The sequence below is a fragment of the Alligator mississippiensis genome, chromosome 2, assembly GCF_030867095.1.
Source record: "Alligator mississippiensis isolate rAllMis1 chromosome 2, rAllMis1, whole genome shotgun sequence".
Classification (NCBI taxonomy): Eukaryota; Metazoa; Chordata; order Crocodylia; family Alligatoridae; genus Alligator; species Alligator mississippiensis.
Window position 1 is genome coordinate 282,305,924 of NC_081825.1, and position 25,423 is coordinate 282,331,346.

General features: G+C 47.1%; 2 protein-coding genes across 4 annotated transcripts in view; both read left to right on the forward strand.

Annotated features, from left to right (window-relative positions):
- The window catches only part of LOC102574122 (cholesterol 24-hydroxylase), a 33,072-nt gene extending 28,697 nt beyond the window's left edge, over positions 1 to 4,375 (forward strand). For all 3 annotated transcript variants that reach the window (XM_059723214.1, XM_014596465.3, XM_059723213.1), the window contains one exon: positions 518 to 4,375. In XM_059723214.1, coding sequence (XP_059579197.1) covers positions 518 to 667 — 150 coding nt within the window. In that variant the 3' untranslated portion in view covers positions 668 to 4,375. The remainder of the gene's footprint in view (positions 1 to 517) is intronic.
- A 10,297-nt stretch (positions 4,376 to 14,672) lies between these two features.
- LOC102571715 (extracellular tyrosine-protein kinase PKDCC) lies at positions 14,673 to 25,309 on the forward strand. The gene is made up of 7 exons (XM_006267204.3): positions 14,673 to 15,110; positions 16,080 to 16,202; positions 18,273 to 18,544; positions 19,725 to 19,804; positions 19,902 to 20,006; positions 22,000 to 22,176; positions 24,397 to 25,309. Exons 1-7 carry the CDS (start codon positions 14,673 to 14,675, stop codon positions 24,498 to 24,500), a joined length of 1,299 nt encoding a protein of 432 aa, XP_006267266.3. The 3' UTR covers positions 24,501 to 25,309.
- Positions 25,310 to 25,423: the final 114 nt, after the last annotated feature.

Consider the following 25,423-nt stretch of genomic DNA (forward strand, 5'->3'; position numbering starts at 1 on the left):
GCTTTTGGGACAACCCCGTGGGATATGTGGTCCAGATAGAATCATCAAACTACCAGAGACTTCAAGGAGGCAAAGCAGAAAGGGAAGGTGCAGACATGGTTGCTCAGGTTAGGAGAAATGATTTCTTGGCAGAGCATGGGAAGCAGCATCTGCAGGAAATGCAGCAAATCCTGCACTCTAAGGTAGCGCACAGTGAGTGTCTAAATGTTGATACTCAGTGTGCCCCAATTAAAGTATTCTGATCTATACCCTGGTCTTCAAAGAAGACCTAAAACTTAAACAAGTGCCACATCTTTGCATCTGTATTTCTTCTCCAATTTTGGAAGGTGCATGTGACTGAGAAGTGTATTGTTCCTACCCATTCTGAGAGGCAGCTCTTCTTGTAGTTCAGTTGCAATGATACTGTAACATGCTTAGTTCTAAGTTTCTGGGTTCCACAGAACTGTGTCATATTCTGAATTTAAATACTTGCAACCAACCCTGACTCTGCTGAATGCTACTTTCCTATTCTTAACAGATGGAGGCTAAAGTGGTGATGGCGAAACTGCTACAGAGGTTTGAATTCCAGCTGGCACCAGGACAGAGCTTTGAAATTGTGGATACAGGAACCCTCAAACCACGAGATGGTGTTATGTGCATACTGAAACCACGAATACTTCAAATATAGTGGGAGGGGAGGAAAGGAATGAAATGGCATCAATGCTGGAGTTTCCCTCCGATTATTTAAATTCTCTCACTAATCCAGGGTTAGATTTTCCAGTCCATTTTAGCAGCTACTAGATTGGAAGTTAGATCGTTCTTCCCATAAAAAGTTTGAAAACATTTTGGAGGTGCAGTCAAATATCCATTTAAACATCTTTGGTCTGAAAACTGAGCAGAAACTTTGCAAAACAGACTTTTAGTTAGGGACTGCCTATTCTAAATTGAAGTGGAAAAACCAGAAGAATACTTCCTTTCATTAAAGCAGTAATTCTCAAGCAGGACCCTGGGCACTCTGGGATGCCAATGGATCTTTTAAAGGGTGCCATGAGGTGTGAGTTGATAAATTAGGTGTTAAGAGATAAGCAGATAAACTAAACAGATAAGTGCAGGCTCAGGCTTGATGATCTCCCTTTCCCACTGCCAGGCCTCTCAACAAGGAAGCAAGTACTGTAATATATAAACTAGTTTTTGAAATTGGGTGCCATTCAATTCGCAAAAGTGATGAAAGGCTGCTTCACATTAAATGACTGCCTCAAGTCCAAAAAGGTTGAAAATCACTGCATTATAGGTTACAAATTTGGCAAAGGCCAGTCCTGGTCTAATTTTTTACAGCTCTCTCTGGACCCCATGACTCAAGCTTAAATTCACATAAACACTTGTGTAGAGGCACTTGGACCAAATAGGTCTGAGTTTTGGGTGTGAAAATTAGGGTCTGTTCTTCTGACCAGATAATTTTCCCTATCTCCATCTGTGTCCTCACCTGTGATAGTAACCTACTGGGGAAAAACAATGCCTCAGTAAACAGAAATGCTTCCCTTTCAAGACTGTCTCAAGTTTATTCTCTTACCCAGAGAAGGTACTTAGGGTAAATCCAATATTTTTTATTAGACCAACTCAGATAGTTGGAAAAATTCTTCTTAGCAAGATTTCGGGCACAAACACCCTTTGTCAGGCTGAGGAAGCGTCTGCAGATGGTCTGTGCTCTTCTTCTCTTGCCCACTACTTCCACCAGGTGGTAGCCTTTCATTTTTAATGCAGGAGCAAGCCAGGATTTTCCAGACCTGCTAGTTGCTGAAGAGCAAATGTATCCTAAGTAGGGTGGCCATCATAGAGGACCACTGCTTTTGGTGGTTTTCTGCTACTCTGTCCTCCATTGATATGAAACCAGACGCCTTTATGTCCTCTATTTTTCTCTTGAAAATTTCAAGAGAAAAATAGAGGACATAAAGGTGTCGGATTTCATATCAATAGAGACCAGAAGACAACCGGCCTGTGCTCTATGATGGCCACGCTAGTCCTAAGCTAGCCCAGGAAGTAAACTGGGGTGGGGGGGACGACACCCCTGGAGCTGGACTGACACTGTGTATGAACTCTGTTGCAGAGCACTGAGGTGCCCTGCTCCTAAAGAGGGAAAAACTGCCAGGGAAAGAGCCCTAGCAGTGAGTGAGGAGCTCAGCTGTGGGTTGCTGGGGCAACCAGGGAAGGTCAGCTGACCAGAAGGGGCAGGGCCTGGCTCCCTTATAAACCCTAGGGGCTGGGGTCAGAGGCAGTTCACTGCCAGCAGCAAAAGAGGAAGGAGCTGTCTGTCATGGGAGAGAGGAGAAGCTTGATACTGGAGCAGCATCCAACGTTGTTGAGAGCTAAGGGGGCACCAGTAGGATTGCATGTTGTTATGACCGGGCGGCTTCTGTTTAAGTTATAGCCGATGGGCTTGCATTTTGTGTTGCTGTTTATCACCGGTGGTTTGGGTGAGGCTACTAGGGGTTGGAGGAGGACTCATAGGGGACCCACAGCAGAGTGGGGACCCCAGCACCAGTGAGGGCGCAGCATTTGGGGTACATAGACCCCAGCCCCAGAGAAGGGGGTGTTGCTGAGAAGCCCCAGTGTGGGTGTGGTCAGCCCTGGAGAAGGGGGTAGCATTACTGAGAAGCCCCCAGAGGAGGGGCAGTGCTACAGAGAGAAGGCCCTAGAGAAGGTGGCCTTACTGAGGAGCCCGGAGGGAGGGCACAGAGAGGGGGACGGGGCTGCGGAGGCCCAAGTGCCAGAGGGGGCGTGAATACCAAAGAGAAGGACAGAACAACGTCCATTACATCTGCGAGGCTTGGTGCGTGGTATTGGGGTGGTAGGAGCCACGTATAGCCCCTAAGGCTAGGGTGCCCCTTACAGCACCATTTATAGAACGGGACCCCCAAGGGGTCCAGGAAACCACAGGGTCATAGGATCCAACGAGAAATGACTAAGAGGGCATAAAAAGGCAGCCTCCCTAACATATTTGAACATCAAAGACATGGCGGGCAAGAATTTGAGGGTGCCCTTGGGCCAACTTGGCATGGGAAGGGGGGCCTTGAGGAGATCATGGCCCTCCTGCAAGACCCCGCCTGTGACAAACTCATTTGGTCTCCTGCCTCTGGTATGGCAAGTGGTCTCCCTCCCTCTGGGAAAACAACTGTGATGGTTCAAGCATGTGCTGAAAAACAGCTCCCTGGGGCCTTGTGTGCCAGGTGAGAGTGTGCACACACTGACTGGGTCAGGTAGTATTAAGTAACTTGAAGTCCAAAGCCATACAAGATGCAGCTAGGAGTGACTGTTTACACCATCTCCTTGTTCTGGAACAAATACCTTTGCTTTTCCAGGATTCAGCTCCAGTAGCCTGCTTTGCTGGTCGAAGGTAGGATCAGCAGAACAAAGATTCTTACCGCACTTGGCTATCTCCTGCTCTCTCTTCCCCAGCCAGGGAAGGAGGAGTCCTAGTCTTAACAGATAAGAGGAGGAGAAAGAGATATGAAGGGTTTTACTCCCCATATGTGACTGAGAAGGGGCACAATCTCAGCATGTACAAGTGTCAGTGGTCTGGAACGACAGGGATTTCTCAAGTGAAATAGAGCAGCAAGCATCAGACTCAGCAGTGCTAAATAAACACTATAGCATCCACTTGCAAGCAAGAGCCTGCCTCCAAATATAATGGTCTCCTTTCACCCTTCCCCTCCCAGCTAGATGAGCTTGAAGACAGACAAAAACTCTCAGGAGATCTGGTAAGAAACAGCCAGTATGAGCCAAGGCAGCAGCTGCATCAGAGACCTTGGGACATGATGGACACCATCCATTCCCAGCTGCTTCCTACATATTTTAATTCAGACATTCTTCCCCTTTTGCAGATTGAGTATTTGCTGCAAATTTTGTCCACCTTTCACAGGCTCTTTTTTTTCCCTCTATTTCCCCTCAATACCTTGTCTTTGCGCACAGACTTTGTGTAATGCCTCTGCCCTGCTAGACCTATTTTTAGTCCTGCCTTGTTAGGAAATGTCATTGCTGGAACACTGTAGATGGCAGACGTGGTCAGGAACTGAAACACCACAATGACAAATGCAGATGGTGGGCCTAGCATAAGCCTAAATGATGGAGAACATGTACTTAAGCTTCCTTAAATTGAAATGCTCAACGTATAATCAGTGAGCAGTAGTGTGGAAAAGTAGAATAAAAATCTGTTAGTCAAGGCCACCATATTGGACCAGGCCAGATGTGGATAATTGTTTTTTGGAAAACACTAATACTAATTACAGGTAACAGCTGTAGTACCTTGATGTTACTTCTTTTGATGATAAGAAGTGAATTATGTGTAGCATACTAGAGTGTTCTTATTAACTAAATATGGTAAAGTAGAAGTGTAAAATCACTTGCCAACCTTGGCTGTTTTAAAGGGATCTGCGCCCAGCTACAGAAGTGTGACTTACACAGGAAACCCCACAAGCCTGTTTCTGAGTAGCAGGAGTGATTAATGTAACCAAAATGTATTAGATGTAATTTTGTTATAATACATATACTATCATTAAGTTCCTTAGACAAGTTGTGGGATAAAGCAGCCTTGTTAGCGAAGACCATAAACTAAGGTGGAAAAAAAACAGGATTGTGGCAAACAACATTACATGAGGGAAAGAGGTAAGAAATCCTCCCTTTCGGGACCTAAATACCAACTAATTGACACCTTCCAATTAATACCATAAGTGGAACTGAACTGAACCAGTTCTAAAGTGGCTGTGAAACAAGCATGAATAAAACCAATCAGAGGACAATTCTTAGAATATCTAAACAACCCATCTAGAAATATAAGGTACAGACTGGAAGGAAAATTGGAGAGGTCTGCAAAATCAAGCAGACTTGCTACCTCCCAGCTGGTACAAGTGAGAATCTGTAATATGCTATTATGGGTAGAGTGATGGGGCATGACCTTGGGCTCCTATGTCACCCCCTTGATGGCCACCTTAGTCCTGCCCAGCCTTTGCTCCTGCCTCTCAGTCTTCCCCTGATGTCTCATCTGTCAGGCCTTGATGTTGTTAATGAAGACAGGAGACTACCCTTAGAAGCTGGCAAGCTTCAGGTGCTCCTCCTAGTCCTTTTTTGCTACTCCATGGGCTCTCCTTGGCACGCTTGGCTTGGGGCTCAGACCCCAGCACCCAAAGTCTCTCTCTCTCTCCCTCTCTTTCTGCCCTGGACTAACACTGGGCCCCTCAGACCACAGTCCTCATCTAGATCCCAACCCTGCTTGGCTTCAGCCCCTTTTCCCTGTAGCTGAAGGCCCTCAGGCCAGGTCTACTGACTCAGGCCCTGGCTCTTGGGCCTCAGCCTCGCAGCAGAGGGTGCCTACCAGGGACCCCTTTGGTGGTCTCCTCTGCCCCTACAGCCACTCCCAGTCTTCCAGTTCCCAACAAATGTGCATGAACATAAACACCAGCACAGCAGAAACAAGCAAACTGCTTTCACAAAGTTCTTCCCCGCTGTTGGTCAGTACCCTACCATGGGCTACAACTCCCAGCACTAGGCTCGCTCTCACCCCCTGTGGGTAGCTGGGTATCCCTGGGCACTGCTTCCTGCAGTTACCTTCCCTGGGGAATTGTTCTCCCTGCAGCATGCCCTCTCTGGCTCAGGCCCTGGGTTTTTATGTCTCTAAGCCCTATCCCCTTTCTGTCACATGTCTTTCCCCAGCCACACACAGGGGTTTTACCCCCATACTTAAGAGTCAGCCTGCACTCCTGCCACTGTGGCCCTACACAGCCAGCTTAGCCTGCTGCCTTCTCTTAAGGTGACAGGAGCCCCTGGCTCCTTGTTACAGTCCCCTCTCCTCCATCACCATTGTGCCCTAGTAAGAGGGTTTGAGTTCCCTGCCACAGCTGGACAGGCATTGAAATAAGTGTACTTGTGCTTTTGGGGTGTGACATGGGGGGGCACATGCCCCCTCAGATTAGTGCACCCACAGAGGGCATAGCACTGCAGCCTAACCGAACTGGCATGGGCAGGAGCTGTCTACGTAGCCCAGACAGTGGGTGGAGCAGGGCAGTGAGACTCGTTGCTGCTACTGGTGCTGCCAGGACTCCCATGCCAGCTGCGCTGCCAGTAGTATGAGGAGTAATGGATGGGGTAGAGCTGCAGCCTGAGGGGAGTAGTGGTGACAGCAACTGGGCCATGGCAGCAAAGTAGAGCCACAGCCCAGCACTCAAGCAGCTGGTGGTGTCAGAGGTGAGGGCAGCGGAGCCCTGCCCCATGCATTACTCTTTATACTGCTGGTGGGGCGGCTGGTGTGGGAGTCCTGGTGGTGGTGATGGCAGCAATGAGCTTTACTGCCACGCTCTGCCCTCCTGCACCAGATCCTGGCAGTCTGGCCAGGCTGCAGCCCTGTGCCCACTATGGGCACACCATCTGAGAAGGCACATGCCGCCCTCAAACCTCACCGACACATTGCCTGTGCCCCTGCCCCTCTGCTCCCCATAGACATACCTGCAGGAAGCTGCAGATGTTGCTCTCCACTCTGCCTGGCTGTCATGTGTATGTGTGTGCATGTGCACAAGCATGTGGTGCCCCCTGCCTGATTGCCTTCCTCCCACCCCACCCAGCCCCTTGCAGGCTGGAACTCTGCCAGCCTGCAAAGGGACACCCATAGTTTCCCATGTTTTTCTCCTTTAAAGGAAAAAATCCAGATCCTTGGAAATGGAAAACCCAGATCCCTGTTTATTAGTATGCAACAGTGTTATCATATGGTCAAGCACTAGCAGCATCTGTTTTTTTCAAAAATGTATGCAAAATGTGAACCATTTTTTAAGCTTGTTTGTGATCCTTCCATATGTTCTTACAACCCACTTTTGGGTTGCAACCCACAGGTTGAAAAATGCTTGACCTAGATGACCCAGTGAGGTCCCTTCCAGCCCACTTTCCTATGATCCTATGACCAAGGAGCCATTAGAGCCTGAGTCCCTGGCTATTGCATGGAAATTATTAGACAAGATCTGCTGTAATAACCCAGGCTGGTGATCCCTCCTCCATGCTGCAGAGGAGGGGTCTACTAAGCTTTTTTTAATGAGAGCTGAATTTTTCCATTCACTCATCTCTGTATCCCACCCTCTCTAAAGGTCCCCTTCTTTTGTGTTGCAGCTTAACTAATTCCTTCCCATCAAAACTCCACCCAAAGAATTAAAGAACAATCAAACCAATGCTATCCTGAAATACTGAGATCCTCCCTCTGCTCCTGTGTTATATCCCCCTGCCCCACTTTACAGTCTTTGTAAAGTCTATGGGGCTGAGGCTACATTTCCCACTATGGTTAAACAATGCCTTGCACAACTGGGCCAGGATCTTGGCTTGAGTCCTTAAGAACTACTGTAAATCAAAGAAACAAACATCATTATTATTATTTATCTGTGTTTTCCCTGGTGTGCTTTGATATCATTATGTTAATGAGATACTGGAATTAAGCACTACAGCACTCCGTTGGCTTCTATTCCCTTAGAAACACAGGTAGAAATGCTTAATAGCTCTCCAATGGCAGTGAATATTCATGAATATGACACATCCTTATTAAGTATTTGCTTGATTTAGAAATAAGTACTGTAATTAAAAAAGAACTATTGAGGTTAAAAAGCAACAAAGGAAATGCAGGTATTCTGCGCTAGTGTTCAAGACTTTGCCTTACATAAGCAAAGGAATGCATGCTATGGCCTCCCAATTTAGGGTGGCCATCATAGAGGACAGTCCAGTTGTCCGGTTGTCCTCTATTGATGCGAAACCTGATGCCTTTATGTCCTCTATTTTTCTCTTTAAGAGGACATAAAGGCATCAGGTTTCGCATCAATAGAGGACAGAGTAGCAGAAAACCAGAATGTGCTCTATGATGGCCACCCTACCGCCTATCCTCCTAATTCATGTAATGTTTCTGATAGATTACATGCAGCTGTTTAACCAGATTGTCAATGAGCATTTAGTTTTCCTTCTGAATGCTCATGCTTTCTCACCCTTGCATTTACATTGTCAAACAACTCTACTGCATTGGTGCTCTACCCTATTTAGAACGTCCTGTATTCTACCCCCTATATAGTTCCAGTGGGAAGCAGTGTAAAAGTTAAATTTTCTGTCTTCCTTTGGGACAAATGCCACTTTCATAAATTATTTTTCCCTGAACATTTGATTATTTTTATTTGGTATTTCCATTACACTAGTCCCTGGAGTCCCCAGCCAAGATCCAGCGATAAGTCCTGTAGATAGTGCCCTGCAGTCTTTACAGTTTGAGGCTGTAAGCTGTGCTTTCATGTCTAAGCTTAACCTATGTAGCACTGACCAGCTGCAAAGTGTAGCTAAGCAGCAAAAGTCTGCCTCAGTGTAGTGTAAATCTCTCAATATGTAACAACCAGCTTAACCAGCAAATGCCACTAACATGTTTAACAAAACATAATTAAACAATGCATTATACTGTGGCTTTATTTTAATATATTAATAGTGTGTAAGCCAGGGGCAGGCAACGTTTTTCGGCCAGAGTGCCGGCACAGCAGAAAACCAAAATGATGGCAAGGGGTACATGGCAGGATGCCCTGCTTGTGCCCCTTGCCCCCCACCCAAAGCCCCTGCCTCACAACCTGGGCTCTGTGGCTGCCAGCACCTACCCCGGCTCTGGGTAGCTGCTGGAGCCCAGGCTGCTCCCAGCAGGGCTTGCAGTGTCCCAGCTGCCTGCTGGCAGCAGCTCCCCAGAGCCGGGGCCGGCTGCAGACGGGAGGCTCCAAACAGCTGTGCCAGGCTCCGGCATCAGCTCTGCACCGGCGCGTGCACCCATGCCTTGGAGCAGGTGGTGGGGGAGGGGCCTGAGGCAGTGCAGCCCTGGTCTCTCCCCCACTCCTGGCACAGAGCTGATGAGCCCAGCCCAGCTGTTTGTAGCCAGCCTGAGCTCTGGCCAGCTGCAGCGAGCAGAGTGCAAACAGCTGTGCGGGGCTCATGACCTCCGTGCTGGGAGCGAGGGAGAGACCGGGGCTGCACTGCCTCAGGCCCCGCCCACTTGGATACGCGGGTACATGCACCGATGTGGAGCTGATGCCGGAGCCCGGCACAGTTGTTTGGGACGCTGCAAGCCCTGCTGGGAGCAGGCCGGGCTCGTTGCTGGCAGCAGCTACCCAGAGCCGGGGCTGGCCGTGGCGTGCCAAGCAAAATGGCCTCGTGTGCCACGCTCAGCACGCGTGCCAGGGGTTGCTGACCGCGGGTGTAAGCAAATGTATTAAATGTTATTTTGCCATAATAAATGTATTTTAAGTAAAATGCTTAGGTAATTTGTAAAAACAAAGCAGCCTTGTTTAAAAAAATAAAAGCAACAAAAAACGAAAGTGAAAAAGTAACAGGCCAGTAGCATTCCACAGTAAAACAAAAAGAAAATAAGAAGCCCACCTCTTTTACTTTCCCAAGCCTTCTGAGCTAACAAAAATGTAGTTCAATCCAGCTCTAAAAGTTTCATTAAAATAAAAAAAATCAAAACCCAATTATTAAACTATAAAAACTGGCCAATTATTAAAACTGGGCATAGGTTAAAAAAAATCCTTGGACTTCTCTGAAGCTCAGCACATCAACTCATGTCCCCAGAGAAAGAAAAAAGCCTGGCCAGCAAACCTGTTTCTTCCTTAAATCCAAGTCTACATCAGCACTGTCTTTGTTAATACACGTAAGTTTGCTACTGCATATCCTAATACAATTTCAAGTTGCAACTAAAATGGTCTCACTGGTCATCAGTCAATCTCCTCTCACCCACAGTTAAAATTTAAAGTAACAAGGTTTATCCCTTGTACAAATGTTCACAAGCCTATAGGTCTACTCAGAGTGTGTGAAAAATTTGCATAGGCAGACAAGGTTCCTTGGGTAAAGCCAATATCTTTTATTAGACCAACTCAAATAGTTGAAAAATTCTTAGCAAGCTTTCATGCACAAACCCCTTTGTCAGGCTGAGGAAGTGTCTGCAAATGGTCTGTGCTCTTCGTGGATGGAGAGGTAAAGCAGCCAGAGGCTAGGAGCTATGCAAGAAATCCAGTCAGTCAAAATGTAAATTGAGGTGGTGAGTAGGTGACAGACAGGTGTGAGGGGATGAATGTAGCTGTAGTCAAAGGATGGGAGACAGGAGGGTGGAAGGGAAGGGAATGAGAATAGCTGGTAAGTAGTGGAGGGTTTAATCCAGGGGTGGGCAATTATTTTGGGCGGAGAGCTGCTTACCAAGTTGTGGCAAGCTGTCGAGGGCTGCATGGGTAGCCCTGCCCCTTGGCAGGTGCCCCCGCCCCCTGGTCACCATCTTGGGACCAGTGTCCCAATGTCTTGGGACCAGTGTCTCAGGGCCAGCGCCAGTGGGGACCAGAGTGGGGCACAGGTGGGCAGGGGTCTGTGGAGCCTGGCTGGGGTGCACCAGCAGGGAGAAGGGGGCACTGACCTGGCTCCATAGAGCCCCTGCTGGGCGGGACCCTGTACCCCTGCTACCCTGCTCTGGCCCTGCTGGTACTAGGACACCAGCGTGTGCCCTGCTCCCACACCTGCTCACTCCCAGTGCCCCCCAGCCCCGCAGTGCAGGCATGGGGCAGCACGCAGCCCTGACCTCCTGCTCGCTGGCAGGGAAGGAGCTGGGGTGGAGAGCGGGCAAAAACGGCCTCTCGCCTGCCTCATGGCTGGTGCTCCCTGCTGCAGCCACTCACAGCCCATGCGGCTGTCCTGAGCAGGCACAGGCAGCCCCAGGTGGGCAGTGAGCGGTTGCAGCGTGGGGCACCAGCCACAGGGCGGGCAAGGAGCCGCTTTCTCCCCCTCCCCCCACGCTCAGCACCAGCTTGTAACCCGCCCTGCTGCCAGCCTGGGCCCCACACCAGCTCCAGGCTCGCCCGTTGGGGCTGCGCGTGCAGCAGCAGCAGCTGTGACCCCACGCTTGCCACACTGGGCAGCGTTTGCTGCTGCCCCTCCCCACCCCCCCACCGCACCTGTCTGTCACCTACTCACCACCTTAATTTACATTTTGACTGACTGAATTTCTTGCATTGCTTCTGGCCTCTCTACCTGGCCTCTTTACCACTCCATCCAGCAAGAGCACAGACCATCTGCAGATGCTTCTTCCACCTGATGAAGGGGGTTTGTGCCCAAAAGCTTGTTAAGAAGAATTTTTCCAACTATTTGAGTTGGGCTACTAAAAGATATCGGATTTACCCAAAGAACCTTGTCTGCCTATGTCCTTAAACCAACACAGCTACAACCTACACCCCTGAATAATTTGCAGGATCTCTGCAAGAGTGGGCCTTGATAGACATGAGGGACTAAGGGGAAAGAAATAATATTATCCCTTTTTACAAGGGGAAGAAGTGATTCACTTTATACCTGTGTGTTGATGGCCACAAAGTTTAAATATATCCATTCAGGACCTAAAATATTTGCCCAAGATCATATGCACTGAACTGGCACTGTAGTATAGAGATACTCTGGCTTGCTTTAAATGATCTAGCTCATGTATCACTAATAGACCTGCTGTGACAGCACAGAATTATCCATGGGTTCACTTACCCTGCAGAGAAGCAGCTTGAAACCAGCTAACTGCTGGCTCGCTCTCTCCTCTATGCTGCAATCTACACACAACTGCGGTTGGTGGGAGTTGCAGTAAACATACTCCTGGCAGTCCCAGGCCTTTGCTTTAACTATAGCAGTGTTCATCTCGTGAACAGGGATGGAATAAGTGTTCTCAGATGATATCAAGCTACTTCTGTCTGAATTGGCTGGTTTTCTCTGGGAACAGTTATAATTTCCTCCTACAGTTCATATGCAGCAATTTCAATGTAACAGGCCTTACAATGTAATATTAGCCTTCCTAATCTGAGATTGATAGTATTTGCTCTTATTAGACATATTCAGACTAGAGGATCTGGAAACACTGTTCTCAGTTGCTTTAATGGAATTCATTTTTCCAAACCCCTTAGGCAGCTTCACAGATTTTGGCTGTATTTTGTAATAACTTCAATGGGATCCATGAAACTGCTGTAAATAGCCCCGACTGAAAGAGCTGATATCAATCACTCTCATTCACTGCAGCTTTAATCTTACTGGCATCCGAAGAGCAGCCATTCGCATGTTAGCCTATTTACCAAAGGGGTCATGTTTTGCTTTCATTATAAAAAGCTCCTTGCTTGTATTGAACAGTTTTAACCCTTCCTCTTTAACAAGTCAGAGGTGAGTGGCTCACACAAGGGCCTGATGCCTTATCCAGACAAAACTTGCACCAGTTTAGGTAAATATGTGGCAGTCCCTGTGTGAACGCTCGCTCGTCTGTGGGTTTAAGAGTGACTTGTGCCTGCACACAAGGCAGCTCCTTCTGGCTTCAGTTAGAAATGACTGCTTGACTTACAATGTAATGTAGCCACCATTTAAGAATAGTGTACAACACACACTAGGCACATGCAAGATTGAGAGTCTGAAAGTTGTTTGGTGCTTGCCTTGCCAATTTGTGGCTACATCACATTTTTTTAGCACTTGATGCATGTGGATCAGGAAGGAGTTGGCAGGGCATGTTTTCAGGCTGGCACTCCCAGGCAGTACAGATGTGCCAGAGGTGACATAGCCAGTCCTACTACCTTTCCCTGATGTTACTAAAAACAGAGCCAATCAATGGGACCAATTCATTCCTAATTAAATTCTTTCAACATTTGAAGTAAATCTCTGTTTTTGTTGGGGTTTTTTAACATCTGCAAGCAGCTTAAGTGTCAAGGTGTTTTTAAGGGTGCTGGCTATAGCTAAGGCTGGGGACTTTGACTGGGGTCTGCCAATGTTCCTGCTGCAAGCAAAACCAGAGGTTCATGGCTAGTGTCTTACCCCTCTGCTCAGACTGATCCCCATATTTGGGGTCAGGAAGAAATTTTACCCCATGGGCAAATCGGTATTGACTGTGGGGGTTTTGCCTTCCTCTGTAGCAAGGGGCAGGTCTCTCTACCCCGGCCTCTTGAGCATATTCTGACAACACCTCACAGAAGCAGGACACTGGTTCCCCTGCTTTCCCTGTAGCAGCTTTGGGTGTGAGGTCAGTTGTGTCTCATGCAGTGTTTAGATCCCAAACCCCATCAGTTTAGAACGATACATCCTTAAGTACCATCACCATTTTTTTCAGTTCAGCCTTAAGTACCACCAGCAAACTTTTGTCATATAAAGTAATTATATTACTGTATGTTAAGAGGTATGAATCCAAAAAGATGAGAAAGCCAGTAGGGAAATACAGATTACTTGAGTGAGGGATTAGCACGGGGTGGGCAAAATATAGCCCATGGACCGATACGACCCATGAGGCCATTCTATCCGGCCTGAGGGGCCCCTAAAAAACTTTTGAAATTTAAAATTTATCTGTCCTTGGTTCCTGTCAAAAATGACAGGAACTAGGGGCAGTAGGACCCAGGGGAATCCTCGGTGGGCTCCTGCAACAGCAGGGCCTGCCTAGCCCTGCCCCCCCAGGGGAAGCCCCAGGAGGGGCTTCTGGCCTGGGACCAGGTGGCTGCACTGGCACCAGAAACTCAGGGAAGGATCTGGTGCTGAGCACAGGAAAAAGCGGCCCTTCCCCCACCCCGTGCTCCTTGCGGCAGCCACTTGCAGCCCGCGCGGGGCTGTCCTGAGCAGGCACATGAGCTCAGCACTAGCTCCTTCCCTGCTGGCAAGCAGGGGGTCGGGGCTACGAGCTGCCCCCTGCCTGTACCGCGGGGCTGGGGGGCACTGGGAGTGAGTGGGCGCAGGAGCACAGGGCCTGCACCAGTGTCCCAAGGCCAGTGCCAGCAGGGCCCAGAGCAGGGTGGCAGGGGTACAGGGTCCTGGCTGGCAGGGGCTCTGTGGAGCTGAGCCAGCTCCCCCTCTCCTTGCTGGTGCAGCCCAGCCCGGCTCCACAGACCCCTGCCAGCCTGCAATCTGCTCTGGGCCCCGCTGGCGCTGGCCCTGGGACATTGGTCCCAAGACACTGGGACATTGGTCCCAAGATGGTGACTAGGGGCGGGGCACCTGTCAAGGAGTGGGGCTACCCATGCAGCCCTTGACAGCCTGCCAAAACTGGGTAAGTGGCCCTCTCCCGAAATAATTGCCCACCCCTGCACTAACATAAAAGGGATGGGGGTGAGAAGGGCAACACACCTAGGTTACAGAAAATACAATCATAGCCAACTGGGGCAAGGATTACAAGGGCCACGTGAAGTGCACAGGTGAAGATCAGAAACACGGTGGCACGGGGCAGGACGTGAAAACGACCAAAAGTGATGGAAACCAACAGGAGTGGATTCAAACGATTCCCGAAGTAATGAAGAAGCCAAACATTACCCCCAAAGCACGAAACCTTGCCTGTGACAATACTCCAACCTGTTAACACACCTCCCGCTGGGGCCCGCTGCTCGGGAGCCGTGTTTCCCAGCTTTTCCAGCCCTGGGCACACTTACATTAATACAAATCATCGCCTGTGAAGGCATCCCCCATCCTCATGCCTATGGGCGCTGCTTGCCATGGCAAAATCTCGCGGCGCAGATTTGGGGAGGGACGATGCCCGCCAGGCAGGGGGCTGGCCCGGGTGACCTCGGCGGGTCCCTTGCAGCCCCGCCGCAGGAGGGAGGCGCCTGATCCCGCGGCGCGGCAGCACAGGCAGCGGGCAGCGCGGAGCGGCGCGGAGCAGCCTGGCTTGCTGCCCTCCTTCCCCGATGCGGGCGGGCAGGGCCGCCGCGCTCGTGGCCCTGCTGGCGGCGGGCGCGCTGCTGGCGCCGGCGCTGGGCGTGGAGCCGCCGGCGCTGCTGCGGGAGCTGAGCCGGCGGCTGCGGGACGTGCGGCGGCTGGCGGCGGGCGCGGGCGCGGGGCGGCGCGGGGCGCGGGGCGCGGCGGGGGCGCTGGGCTGCGGCGACCTGCGGCGCGCGGCGGCGGGCCCGGAGCTGGGCGCCGGGCTCACCAAGGCGGTGCGGCGCGCGGAGCTGCCGGGCGGGCGCGCGCTGGCGCTCAAGGCGGTGCACGGCGCTGCGGGCGGGGACGTGAGCCGCTGCGTGCGGCGCCACCGGGCTCCCGCCGCCTGCCGCCGCCTGGCCGCCTACAAGCTGCTCAAGGAGCTGGTGCTGCTGCGCCGCCTGCGCCACCCCGGCGTCGTCCAGGCAGGTACCGGGGCCCCTCCGCATCCCTCCCCGGGTTGGTTTGTTGTGCCGCCCTTAGGGCGGCAGTGGCAGGGGTGGCGTGCAGAAGTTCACCGCGCGCTTGTGCAAAGATTCAAGGAGACGCCTGTGAACTTCCGAAGAGCGGCAGGTTGGCCACCCCTCCAGCCCCGACCCTTCTGCACAACCCCTAGTCCTGTGTCCCCCTGGCCACCCCCGCATGGTGCGAGGCGGAGGGAGCGGGGGTGGTTTTCCCTCGCTCCTCTGCCGCGTGCAGCCCTCCGTGTTTAAGGTCGAGGCGGGTCTGAGCTCTCCAGAGGTGCTGGTGGCTCCGAGAGCGGATGCCCTTTACAGAGGAGCAGACAAGGGTCTTTGGGTAAACGTGATATCTTTTATTCCTTGTCTGCCTAGGTCCTTAGGCCAGCAGGGCTACAACCAACACCCCTTTGCAGATGTGGGAGTCCGTTCAATCCACATCCTATAAACTAATCCAAGTGTCTTTCTGGACCTCAAATGGACGTGTTTGATGGTCCAGAAATTATGGGAGAGGCCAGGATTTCCTAGGGTGGTGTCTTCTCTTGGACCAGCTACATAAAGTTAGATAAGCTTGCGAATGCAAGTCTCATCCAGCAGTTCACTTTCTGGCTTAGGAAGAAGATTGGCATCTGGTGGGAGCAACAGTAATAAGGCCAGGTATCAGTGTAACCAGATCAGCCCTCTCTGTTAGTCCAGGGCTTCAGATGCAGAGTTGATTGTATTTTGGCATCTGATTTGACTATTGACATAGTGTCAACACACTTCAAACAGCACAGAGGAAAATGCCTTTTCCTGTCATTGAATCTATTCCCCAAAGAGCAGGCTCATCTAGCCATCAATATTTATTTAATTTTTTCCTTTACTGCTCAGAAATCATGTCTCCTGTGCACTCATACTTGCCTGTGGATGACAAACTCTGCTTTTCTCTCTGTACAGTTGTATGGCCAATGCTATGATAATAGTGCCCATCCTGACATAAGGGTCACAGCAATGCTGGAACTGGGATCCCCTCTGGAGATGATTCAGCTTCTGCAGACCACCTGGGAGGAAAGATTTAAAGTAAGAAAACAAAACAAAAGCAGTTTTATCGGTGGCATTTAGGCCTCAAACTGAGTAAAGGGAAGAGCCCTGATGAGAGCTGGCAAATGGGATTATCCTGTTGGCACTGCTGTTTGCTTCTGCAAATTTTCTTTGAATAATTTTGTTTTCACTCCTGTTAAATTGCATTAACTGTCAGAGCTGGAGCTTCACTGTTGTTAGCTGTTTCGTTATTCCGCCCCCCCCGCCCCCTTCTGTGATTGTAGAGCAGACCTAAATTTAGGAAATGACTCAAGATTCTGGTTTAGGAATCGCACTATTTTTAATACGCCCCATTACACCGAATATCTAGTTCCTTCTGGGTCCCACCCATCTTCACAGAAGCTTATAGCAGTTTTTAGGCAGCCTATGAGTATAAAAGCTTTGGATATTTCTATATTCTGTAAATCCACCAGCACAGTGTCCACAGACACAACTACTGCAGTCAACCTCAGCTGGAGACCATGGGGCCCACACCTTAGCATGGACGGATGGACAATGGCTTTCCATGGCTCTTCCATTGAACTGCTCTGTGATCTCAAGCAAGTTACTTCACCTTTCTGTGCTTCTTTTTTTTCTCCCTTTGTCTGCATTATCTGTTTAGACTGTTAAGTTTATCAGAGCAGGATCTCTCTCTCAGTATGTGTTTGTACAGTGCCTAGCGCAATGGGGCTCTGATCTTGGTTGGGGCCAGTAGTGTATCACAAACAATAATGCATTGTTGTCTCAGCGCTGTAGTTGGCAGGGTCATATCAGTGTCCCTGTGCCCACTGTCTTCCTAAGCTCTAAAAGTAGAGGCTCTTTACTCACAGTATAATTTACATATAGGAGCCGTTACTTTTATTATTAATTGTATTACAGTTGTGCCGAGATAGAGGCCTCAGTTGAGGGCTTCTTGTAACGGTTACTATATATTTGCTTCACTGGAAGGAGATGGTTTGAAGGTAAAACATAACTGCATTCAAGTCAATGAGAAGCTCTTCAGTGACAAAAAACCCACAGGCATGGTGTCCACAAACATGGTACCACAGTCAGAGCCCACTAGATACATGTATCTACAGCTCAGCTTCACTACCAGCTTTACAATTTCCTGCCAGTGTTCCCTCAAAGATGCTTTGTACACATTGCAGGTGACCCTAATAACAGAAGTGACTGAGGCCTTTTAGAAATGTATGGCACCAGATTAGTCTATGCTGGAGTTACATATTAGAAGACCTTATGAAACTTCTTAATGAACAAGACTGTACAGTGTCTTTTGAAAGGAACTGCTGTTTCGGAGCAGATCATCGAACCGTTTGTTCTTGTGATTGTGCTGATCTATAGCCATGGGTTTTCCTTTTTTTGCTGAAATCTCATTCAGAGTGAACAAGCCCTGGTATCTGAACAGACCACCACTGAGTTAATGGGACCCCTGGTGAACATAGTTAGGCATATGAGTCTGGTCAGACAGAAGACAGGGTAGGGTGGCTGCTTAGAGAATAACTGATTCAGGATGCATGCAGCAGCTAGGATTGTCTTTCTTGCTCTCTTCTTGGGGCATATCTGCTTGTTTTGGTACCGAGTGCTTTATGGCTGTGGTGTGCAAGGGGGCTGGAGTGGATGTTTTGGTGGGCACTTTTGGACAGATGTTGCCTACCTGGTTACCTGACATCACGGGCTAGAAGGTCGCCTCTACTCCTGTGTTCCTGGGTTTGAGGCCCAATTTGCTCAATGCCTTACCCTGATGAAAGACACCTCTCTTATTGCAGGTAGCCATCAACATATGCCCTGAAACCTGCAGACTGCCTTTGTTTCCCTTTCTAGTTTTTATTTTATTTAGAGTAACAGAAAATGGTTCTTTTTGTTCATGTACATAATATTGTTAGGCTGGTTTTAGTACTAAGATCCTGTGGCAATATTGACAATCGAACTGGTAACATATTTGTAATATGCATAGAAGTATGAGATTTTTGTCATTAATTTTGTTGAATGTCTTTTCCTGGTTGTCCTTCCAATTTAATAGCTTTTTTTTTCATTTCTATTTTCCATACATATTCATCTCCTCTTTCTCAGGTTTGCCTTAGTCTCGTGAAATTGCTGTTTTACTTGGCACATTCCCCTCTGGGTTCAATAGTCCTCTTGGATTTCCAGCCAAGACAGTTTGTTATGGTGGATGGAAACCTAAAAGTGACAGACTTGGATGATGCCAGCACTGAGGAACTGTCATGCAAAGATGATAATGATTGCATGCTAGACTTCCCTACAAAAAGCTTCATTCTCAAGTGTTCTGCAGCTGGGAAATGTGAAGGAATAAATGAAAAGAAGAATCTTTTCAATGCATATCGGTATGTCCAAATAGAAAAAAATCCAGCATGTTTGAACAAAATTACTTGATCCTATGTAGTGAGCAGTAGCTTATATTTCTTGCATGCACTTCCTCCCAAATTTTCATGCACACAGGTTTGTTTGGGATCTTTTGGTAGAAGGTATTATTTTCCTCATTAAGTAGGAATTGAAAGTAGCTTAGTCATTGGCTAGTAAGAGCACAGAGACCTTTTCTGCACTGTTCTCTTCTTTTATCTCCTATAAACCTGCCCAAAAATCTTTCCCTAATGAATTTCCTGCTTCCTGAAATTGCTGCTGAAAGCATCCCAGCAGCTGAAATCCTCTAACTGTACAGCAAAGGAAGTGTCAGCACAAGCTTCCTTGAATTTACAGTCTGTCCAAGAAGGGCTAGGTTAGTTTTGTGTCCCACGACTGGCCTCTCTGCAGAGATGGGGACAGCAGAGCAGAGTGGTGATAGTAAAACAGACAGGCATCTAAACACTGAGATTGTCAAGTCAGTTCACACAGGGTCAGACATCAGAACATAATGACTTTCACCTACCACTGCTCTGTCTGCATTAAACTGGGTGGTGATCTGCAGGTGAAGACCGTGGTAGCCCATCATTAATATTGCTCTTATCGACAGACTGTTTAAATAAGGGAATTCTCTAATGGAAAAATTACAGTCTTGCAATGATTATCCCCTGGGAGCCGGAGTTTTCTTCAGGGAATGGATGGTTCAAAGAATGAAAACATGGGTTTACCCTGCTATCCAAATTAATGGGCTGCCTAGCCTTTTTAAGGCAAGAAAAAGACTAGGTTGTGTTGGGTGAAGCGCATATGGAGGTTTGTTGTTTTTTTTTATTTGGATAGCTGCTGCTCAAGCCATAAAAGGCTGTGAATGAGTATGAATAGGGGTCTCACAAAGCAAATTAATGAACATTTAATTGCTCAAGTCTTCTAAAATTAATATGTTTAAAGCACTCAGCAGTGCTGTATTATATAGTGACCAGTCTTTCAGACAACGTGACATAGAAGAAGTTAATTAAGGTGCTCAGACTGTAGTGGGTTTGTCATATAGAAAAGTGTGTAATCCTCCCAAAATAGACAATCCGCATAAAATAGCAATGAACACAGGACCACTTGCTATAATGAATTGAGGTCACTAAGTTCTAATAAGCTTGTGGGCTTTTTTTGTAGGTATTTCTTCACATATCTTTTGCCATATACTGCGCCTCCTGGTTTGCAGCCCTTTCTAAGTGATATTCTGAATGCAACAGGTACAAGTTAATATTTACAAACCAATCTTTCTTTGAAGAGACTCTCTAACCTGTATTTCAGTCAGTTACTCACCACTGTCATCTCCTTTTCATGTAGGTGATTTACGATATGGAATAAATGAAACCCTCAGAGCTTTTGAAAAGGTTTTACATTTGTACAAAACTGGGATATATTTGCAGAAAAGGCCTCCTCTATTACAAGGTACAGAATTCCAAAGGCTTTAAGTGTTTTAACTATTGCAGGTGCAATCAGGCTGGGGGGATTTTGTGATTCTTAACAATGGTCAGATTCTGATCTCAGTTCAAACCTGTATAGTCCTAATGAAGTGAGTAAAAATAATTTAGCATTCACGATACTTTTCCTCTCTATGTCTGGAGCAATCTTTGTTGTTTTCTTGGGATCCTGAATTATCTCTTTGTGCAGCTGCATATTTTTGCAAAGTACATGCATTACAAGCAATCTGGTTTACATATGAATGTGTACTGCTATAAGCACTCTACTCGTATCCTATTCAGACTGTGCATCAGTTCATGTTTCAAATGAATGTACATCTTTGACAAATTGTAATAAGCCCTCCAGCAATCTACTTGTCTAGACCTGTGGGGTAAGAGCGACCCCTTCATGAAGTCCCCTCTCCTTGTCACCTTGGTGTCCAAAACCTCATTTTCTTCATGTTATTCTAAAAAACCACTTCCCACTTAGAACATTTGTAGACTGTGGGTTAAAATCTGAGAACCACTTCCCATTCTTTTCACAAGGTTTCCTTTTAACCATGGTGGTGCCCTGCAAATACTTGGAAACCTCTCACAGCTCCTATAGACACATGGGAAGCCTGTTCCAATGCACTGGATTTCCAGTGTGTTGGAGCAGACTCTATTAATTGGAAATTGTGTCACGTGTATCAGTGTCCCTGCACATCCCAACACTGAAAAAAGTGGTGGCAGGGTGCTTTGAAATAAATCATATTTGATAAGTTTTATTTTGAAGAGCCCCACCACCATTTTTTCAGTGTGGGAATGCTGATACACATGACGCATGGGTGCTTTTAATTAGTACAGCTCGCTAATTAAAGCGCTCGACACCGCGTCCCAAAGCACGTGTAAAAATGCCCTCAGATACCTGGCTAGAGGGTCTTGCTTTTTGACTAAGCCGCAAACTGGGCTCATCTACACATTCTTTAATACACTTTTGTTAATATGCATTAAATTTATAACCTCTATTGTAAGGTACTAGAAAAAGGCACATCAGCCTATTTTAATGCAGATTAGTGAAAGTGCATGTTTTTTTGGCGCATGAGCTGGAAAGCTTGCAGAAAAAGATAATATTTGTGATTTCTTAGTTGGTCTAACAAAAGGTATTATCTCTGAACCAAGAGTTCTAGAGTTTTGCATTTCTTTTTGTCTCAGACCAACATGGCTACCAAATACATCTCTGGTTTTTTTGTGACACTTTAATGTGCATTAAAATAGGCTGATGTGCATTAAAGTGCATGTATAGATGCTCCCACTGATTACCAGATTTGAGATCAGGAAGAAATTTCATCTCCCTGGTCAGGTTAGCAAGGAACTGAGGGTTGGGGCTTGCCTTCCTCTCTGAAGTCAGGCATAATCCTCTTCCTAGCATCCTCTGGGCATGCTTTAAGCAAGCACGTCTCTGCTGTTGTAGTGGCAGGGTATTTGCTGTTTGCTGTGTCTTTTTCTCCCCTGCTTTTCACCTGCGGTCTATTGTATGGCAGTTTTGGTTCTGTTTTCACAGTGTGCTTTGTGGTTGTGGTGTGTGAGGGGCAGGGGTGGATGATTTTAGGACTCTTTGGGATAAATGTTTGACTGTGGACGCAGGGAACAGGATTCAATGGCCTGATGGCCCCCTTCATGCTTCTGTGCTCCTTTTACTTTTGGGGAGTTAAGATTAGCCAATCTTTCTCCTCAAGGAACAACAAGAGACTGCTTACTTATCTACCTGGGAGACAGTAGGGCCAGGGCAGGACAAAAGTGAGGATTTCTGATTATTTGCTTGGCTCCTCCAAGGACTCGGTTTGAACAAGTTGCTTTCATTTTGTTCACTCTCATTAAATTAAGGGTTTTGCTGAAATGCAAAGGATAAAACTAATGATGCAACTTAACAAAATATTGCAGTATATATTCTTCTCCAGTCATGTTAAAAGCTTTCCTAATGCCATGTACCTCTTTTCCAGAATATATCTCCTTGCAGGGATTCCGAACCAGGGAAACACAGGACTATAAATGCTGGCCTTCCTATAGCCACCTGGGGTGTTTGCTCTCTGTTCATAATGCAGAGGAAGCTGCAGGAATCTGTAATTCCCAGCCACAGTGCCAAAGTTTTATCGTCACTCAGCAGAGAACATGGACAGGTGAGCTTGACAAGTTCACTTGAAGAATCCCAGCCAAGATGTCTGAGCAGGAATAGTCAGAGCCATCATAAGTTTGGCAGCATGTAGGAGAAATGCCACAGAAGAAAGATTCTCTTTGGATCCTGTTTATTACAAAGTGTAAACCATTCTGCTTCAAGAGTTGCTGTGATTCCCACTGCATAAAAGGTTCTCTCTTAGTAGACCTCCTAAGGGTCACCATGCTGAGTTACTGTCTGGCTAGATTTTGTAAGCTAATAAAGGTCTGCCCTGATTGAGAGTTTGCCATAAATCACCTACAGTATCATAGGAAAAATGTGGGTGACTCAGTAGGTAGCTGTGTTCTCTGAGTCAGGGAACCAATACAATGATGAGGGATATTAGGGACTTACTTAACTTGTGGCGAAATTAAGCCATTTTCACAGTTTGCTCTTGGCACGAAGGGCCAATTTTTGGGGGCATTTCCTGGCAACCCCGCTCTCACCACAAATTGGTTGAGAGGCCACACCATTGCCACAGATTGGTGGAGAGGCCCCCAGTATGCCAAACTGTGTGTGTGTGGAGGGTGTGGGGAGGTTGATGATTTTGTGAGAAATTGCAGTCTATGGAATATTTCCCAGCAATCACAGTTACTGCTGGTTTTCCCAGCTTCCATGAAACCACAAATTAAATAGGTCCCTAATTACCATCTTTGGAAGTACCTTTTTAAAGTACTACCAAACATGGACAATATAGACAGGGTGCTGGCCTGGCACCTGCAGGGTCTTAGTTTTACTGGCAACACTGCTGGCAAGCCATATCATTGCTCTAACTCAGTGTTTTCATCTGTAGAATGGGGATAATAATACTGATGTACTTGGTAGATTGCTTGGAATTGTACAAGTGCAAAAGCAAATGATTTTGCTATTGAGATCAGAAACTGCTTCTCACAGTTATTAAAGGGCCATAGGAGTTTTGTAGGTGATGGTGTTTAGCATCACCGTCCACATATCACCCATGATGTTCTCTGTCCATACACTGCTTCTGTGTTTTCAACCAAATGCAAACATTTTCTTCATTTCTTCTCCCAAAATCTTGCATAGTACTGGTGAAAACTGTTAACTAGCTCCTGTGTTGTGCTCCAGAGATGGCTGCATTGGTGGGAGTTAGGGGGTGAGCCAATTTGTATGGTATGCATAGTTTAGAAAAAACCTTGGGTCCTTTGAGATGAAAGAAGCTGTATAAAAGAAGGTGGCTGGTATTGTTATAATTACAAGGACCATAGTTTACAATAGTTTTGATCCCTTTTATCAAAATAAATCCCCAGACCAATGGATTTCACAAATGTCCCTATAATTATCCCTGATTACAGCCTTCCATTGAAGCTGGCTAGCATGTTTTTAGAATTATACTATAAATTACCTCATTTAGCTGACATTTCAATAGTGGTCTGAACTACTACTCATAATGTGAAGAACTGAATGAAATAGATGAACATTTTGTCTGATGGTGTTTAGAGTCCTAGGCTTTGTCAGCTGACATGACAAATGGGTGCCCTTTTAGGTTCTTGGTTTAAAAAAAATGAAATTTTAATCCCTCCCTACAAGCTTGGATGAAAATTGCACACGAATAGCTTTGTAGAAGAGGACATTCAAGTACTGACAAAACAGTAGAGCTTGGCTTGTGTTTGGAGCCAGGTTCACAAAGCAGTGGATTGGGTGAGTTTTATATAATGCATCCCTTCTGGGTTTTACAACAGTGCTTAATGCCACCAGAAGGCATCTAGGTACTATGGTGATAGGCACTGTATAAAAACTTGTATAAAATAAAATATCCATCTCTATTGTTGTGCTCTGATTCTGCAGTACGCTGCCTGGGATTTACAGCTGTCATTCAGTCTGTTTTGTTTCTCCTAGTAAAGTTTTCCTTTTTGTAGTAAATCTTTCTTTCTCAGTCACCAAGACAGACAAAATGGGGCCTGATTTTGAGGTGCTGATAAGGAGTCCCACATCTTCCATTCAGATTAATGAGAGTATCAGGAACTCAGGAGTGCTTTTTTGGTGTAAATTTGTAGCATGGACTGTGATGTGTGCATGGGCTGTGACTTCTATGCATTCCTGTTGAAGTCAGTGACCATCCTGGGTACACACAGAGGGTGCCTTACATTCATATCTCTTTGCAGTCTAAAGACCACGGGGACTTGATGAACATCTATTCAACTTGCATTTTGATTTTTCTTTCCAGGGCGCCCACTTGCCGCATTTCGAAGTCATTTGCCAGACTTAATACCAGACGCTAATGCTGCCATCTACATTAAACGATCTGCTTCCTCAAGGGAAAAACTTTAAAGAGGGCAAGATCACACAAAGTGATCTGGGAAGGAATCACTGGGGAGAATTCCATCTACTGAAAGGAATGACATATTTTATTTTGCTTTAGGAGGTGAGCTCTGTGCCAGCCTAGATTGTATCACGTAGGGCTGCCTCCTTGATCAAAGCCAAGATTCCCTACAGCACAGCGCTCCCCACCACACAGCCCTGCCAGGTTGTTTATCCGTTCCCAGACTCAGCCCTTCCTTGTAAACATTCCCAATTTTAGTTGAAATATTGCTAGAATCTCCTGCACTTCAGCTTGTTGCTCAAGGAACCAACCTGTCAACCAAGAAATAGAAATGGCCACAAGGGACTCATGCACTGGACCTAGTTAGTTCATCAGTCTTTGAAAACCCATGAATAATGCACCTTCAGAGAGCACAGAGCTCCCAGTTTTGACGAGGGCTCCTTCCACAGCTGCCAAAAGGGATTTAGTAACACTGTAAATGGGAAGCTCTGTTCTTCTGTGTTTGGATTCAGATTCAAAATGAAGGAGGGGGGAAGGGCTGTTCAGAGCAGGGGTGTTGTTCAGCTCGTTGTAGGGGTGAGGGAGATGGATGTTTAGCTCAGAACCAGGGGGTCCCTTTACAGAGCAGGTGTTGCCCAATTTAGATCTTGATCCAAAATCTGGGCCTGATGGTGTGCATTTTGAAATGGTTTCTCATGTACCAACCTTGCAGGTTGTTAGCTTTTACTTTCAGTGAAAGAAATTTTGCTGAGCAAAATGTTCAACATATTTATGTATGAAGTTCTGTCCAGTAAAGAATGATTATATTTATTCTGAATCAGAGGCTTTTGTGTTGTGTTGATGGGATAAGATATTGACTGGGGATCTCTAGTTCCTTTCCTGTGACCAGGATCAAGGATTTTTCTGCATTTCCAACTACAAAAAATTGTGT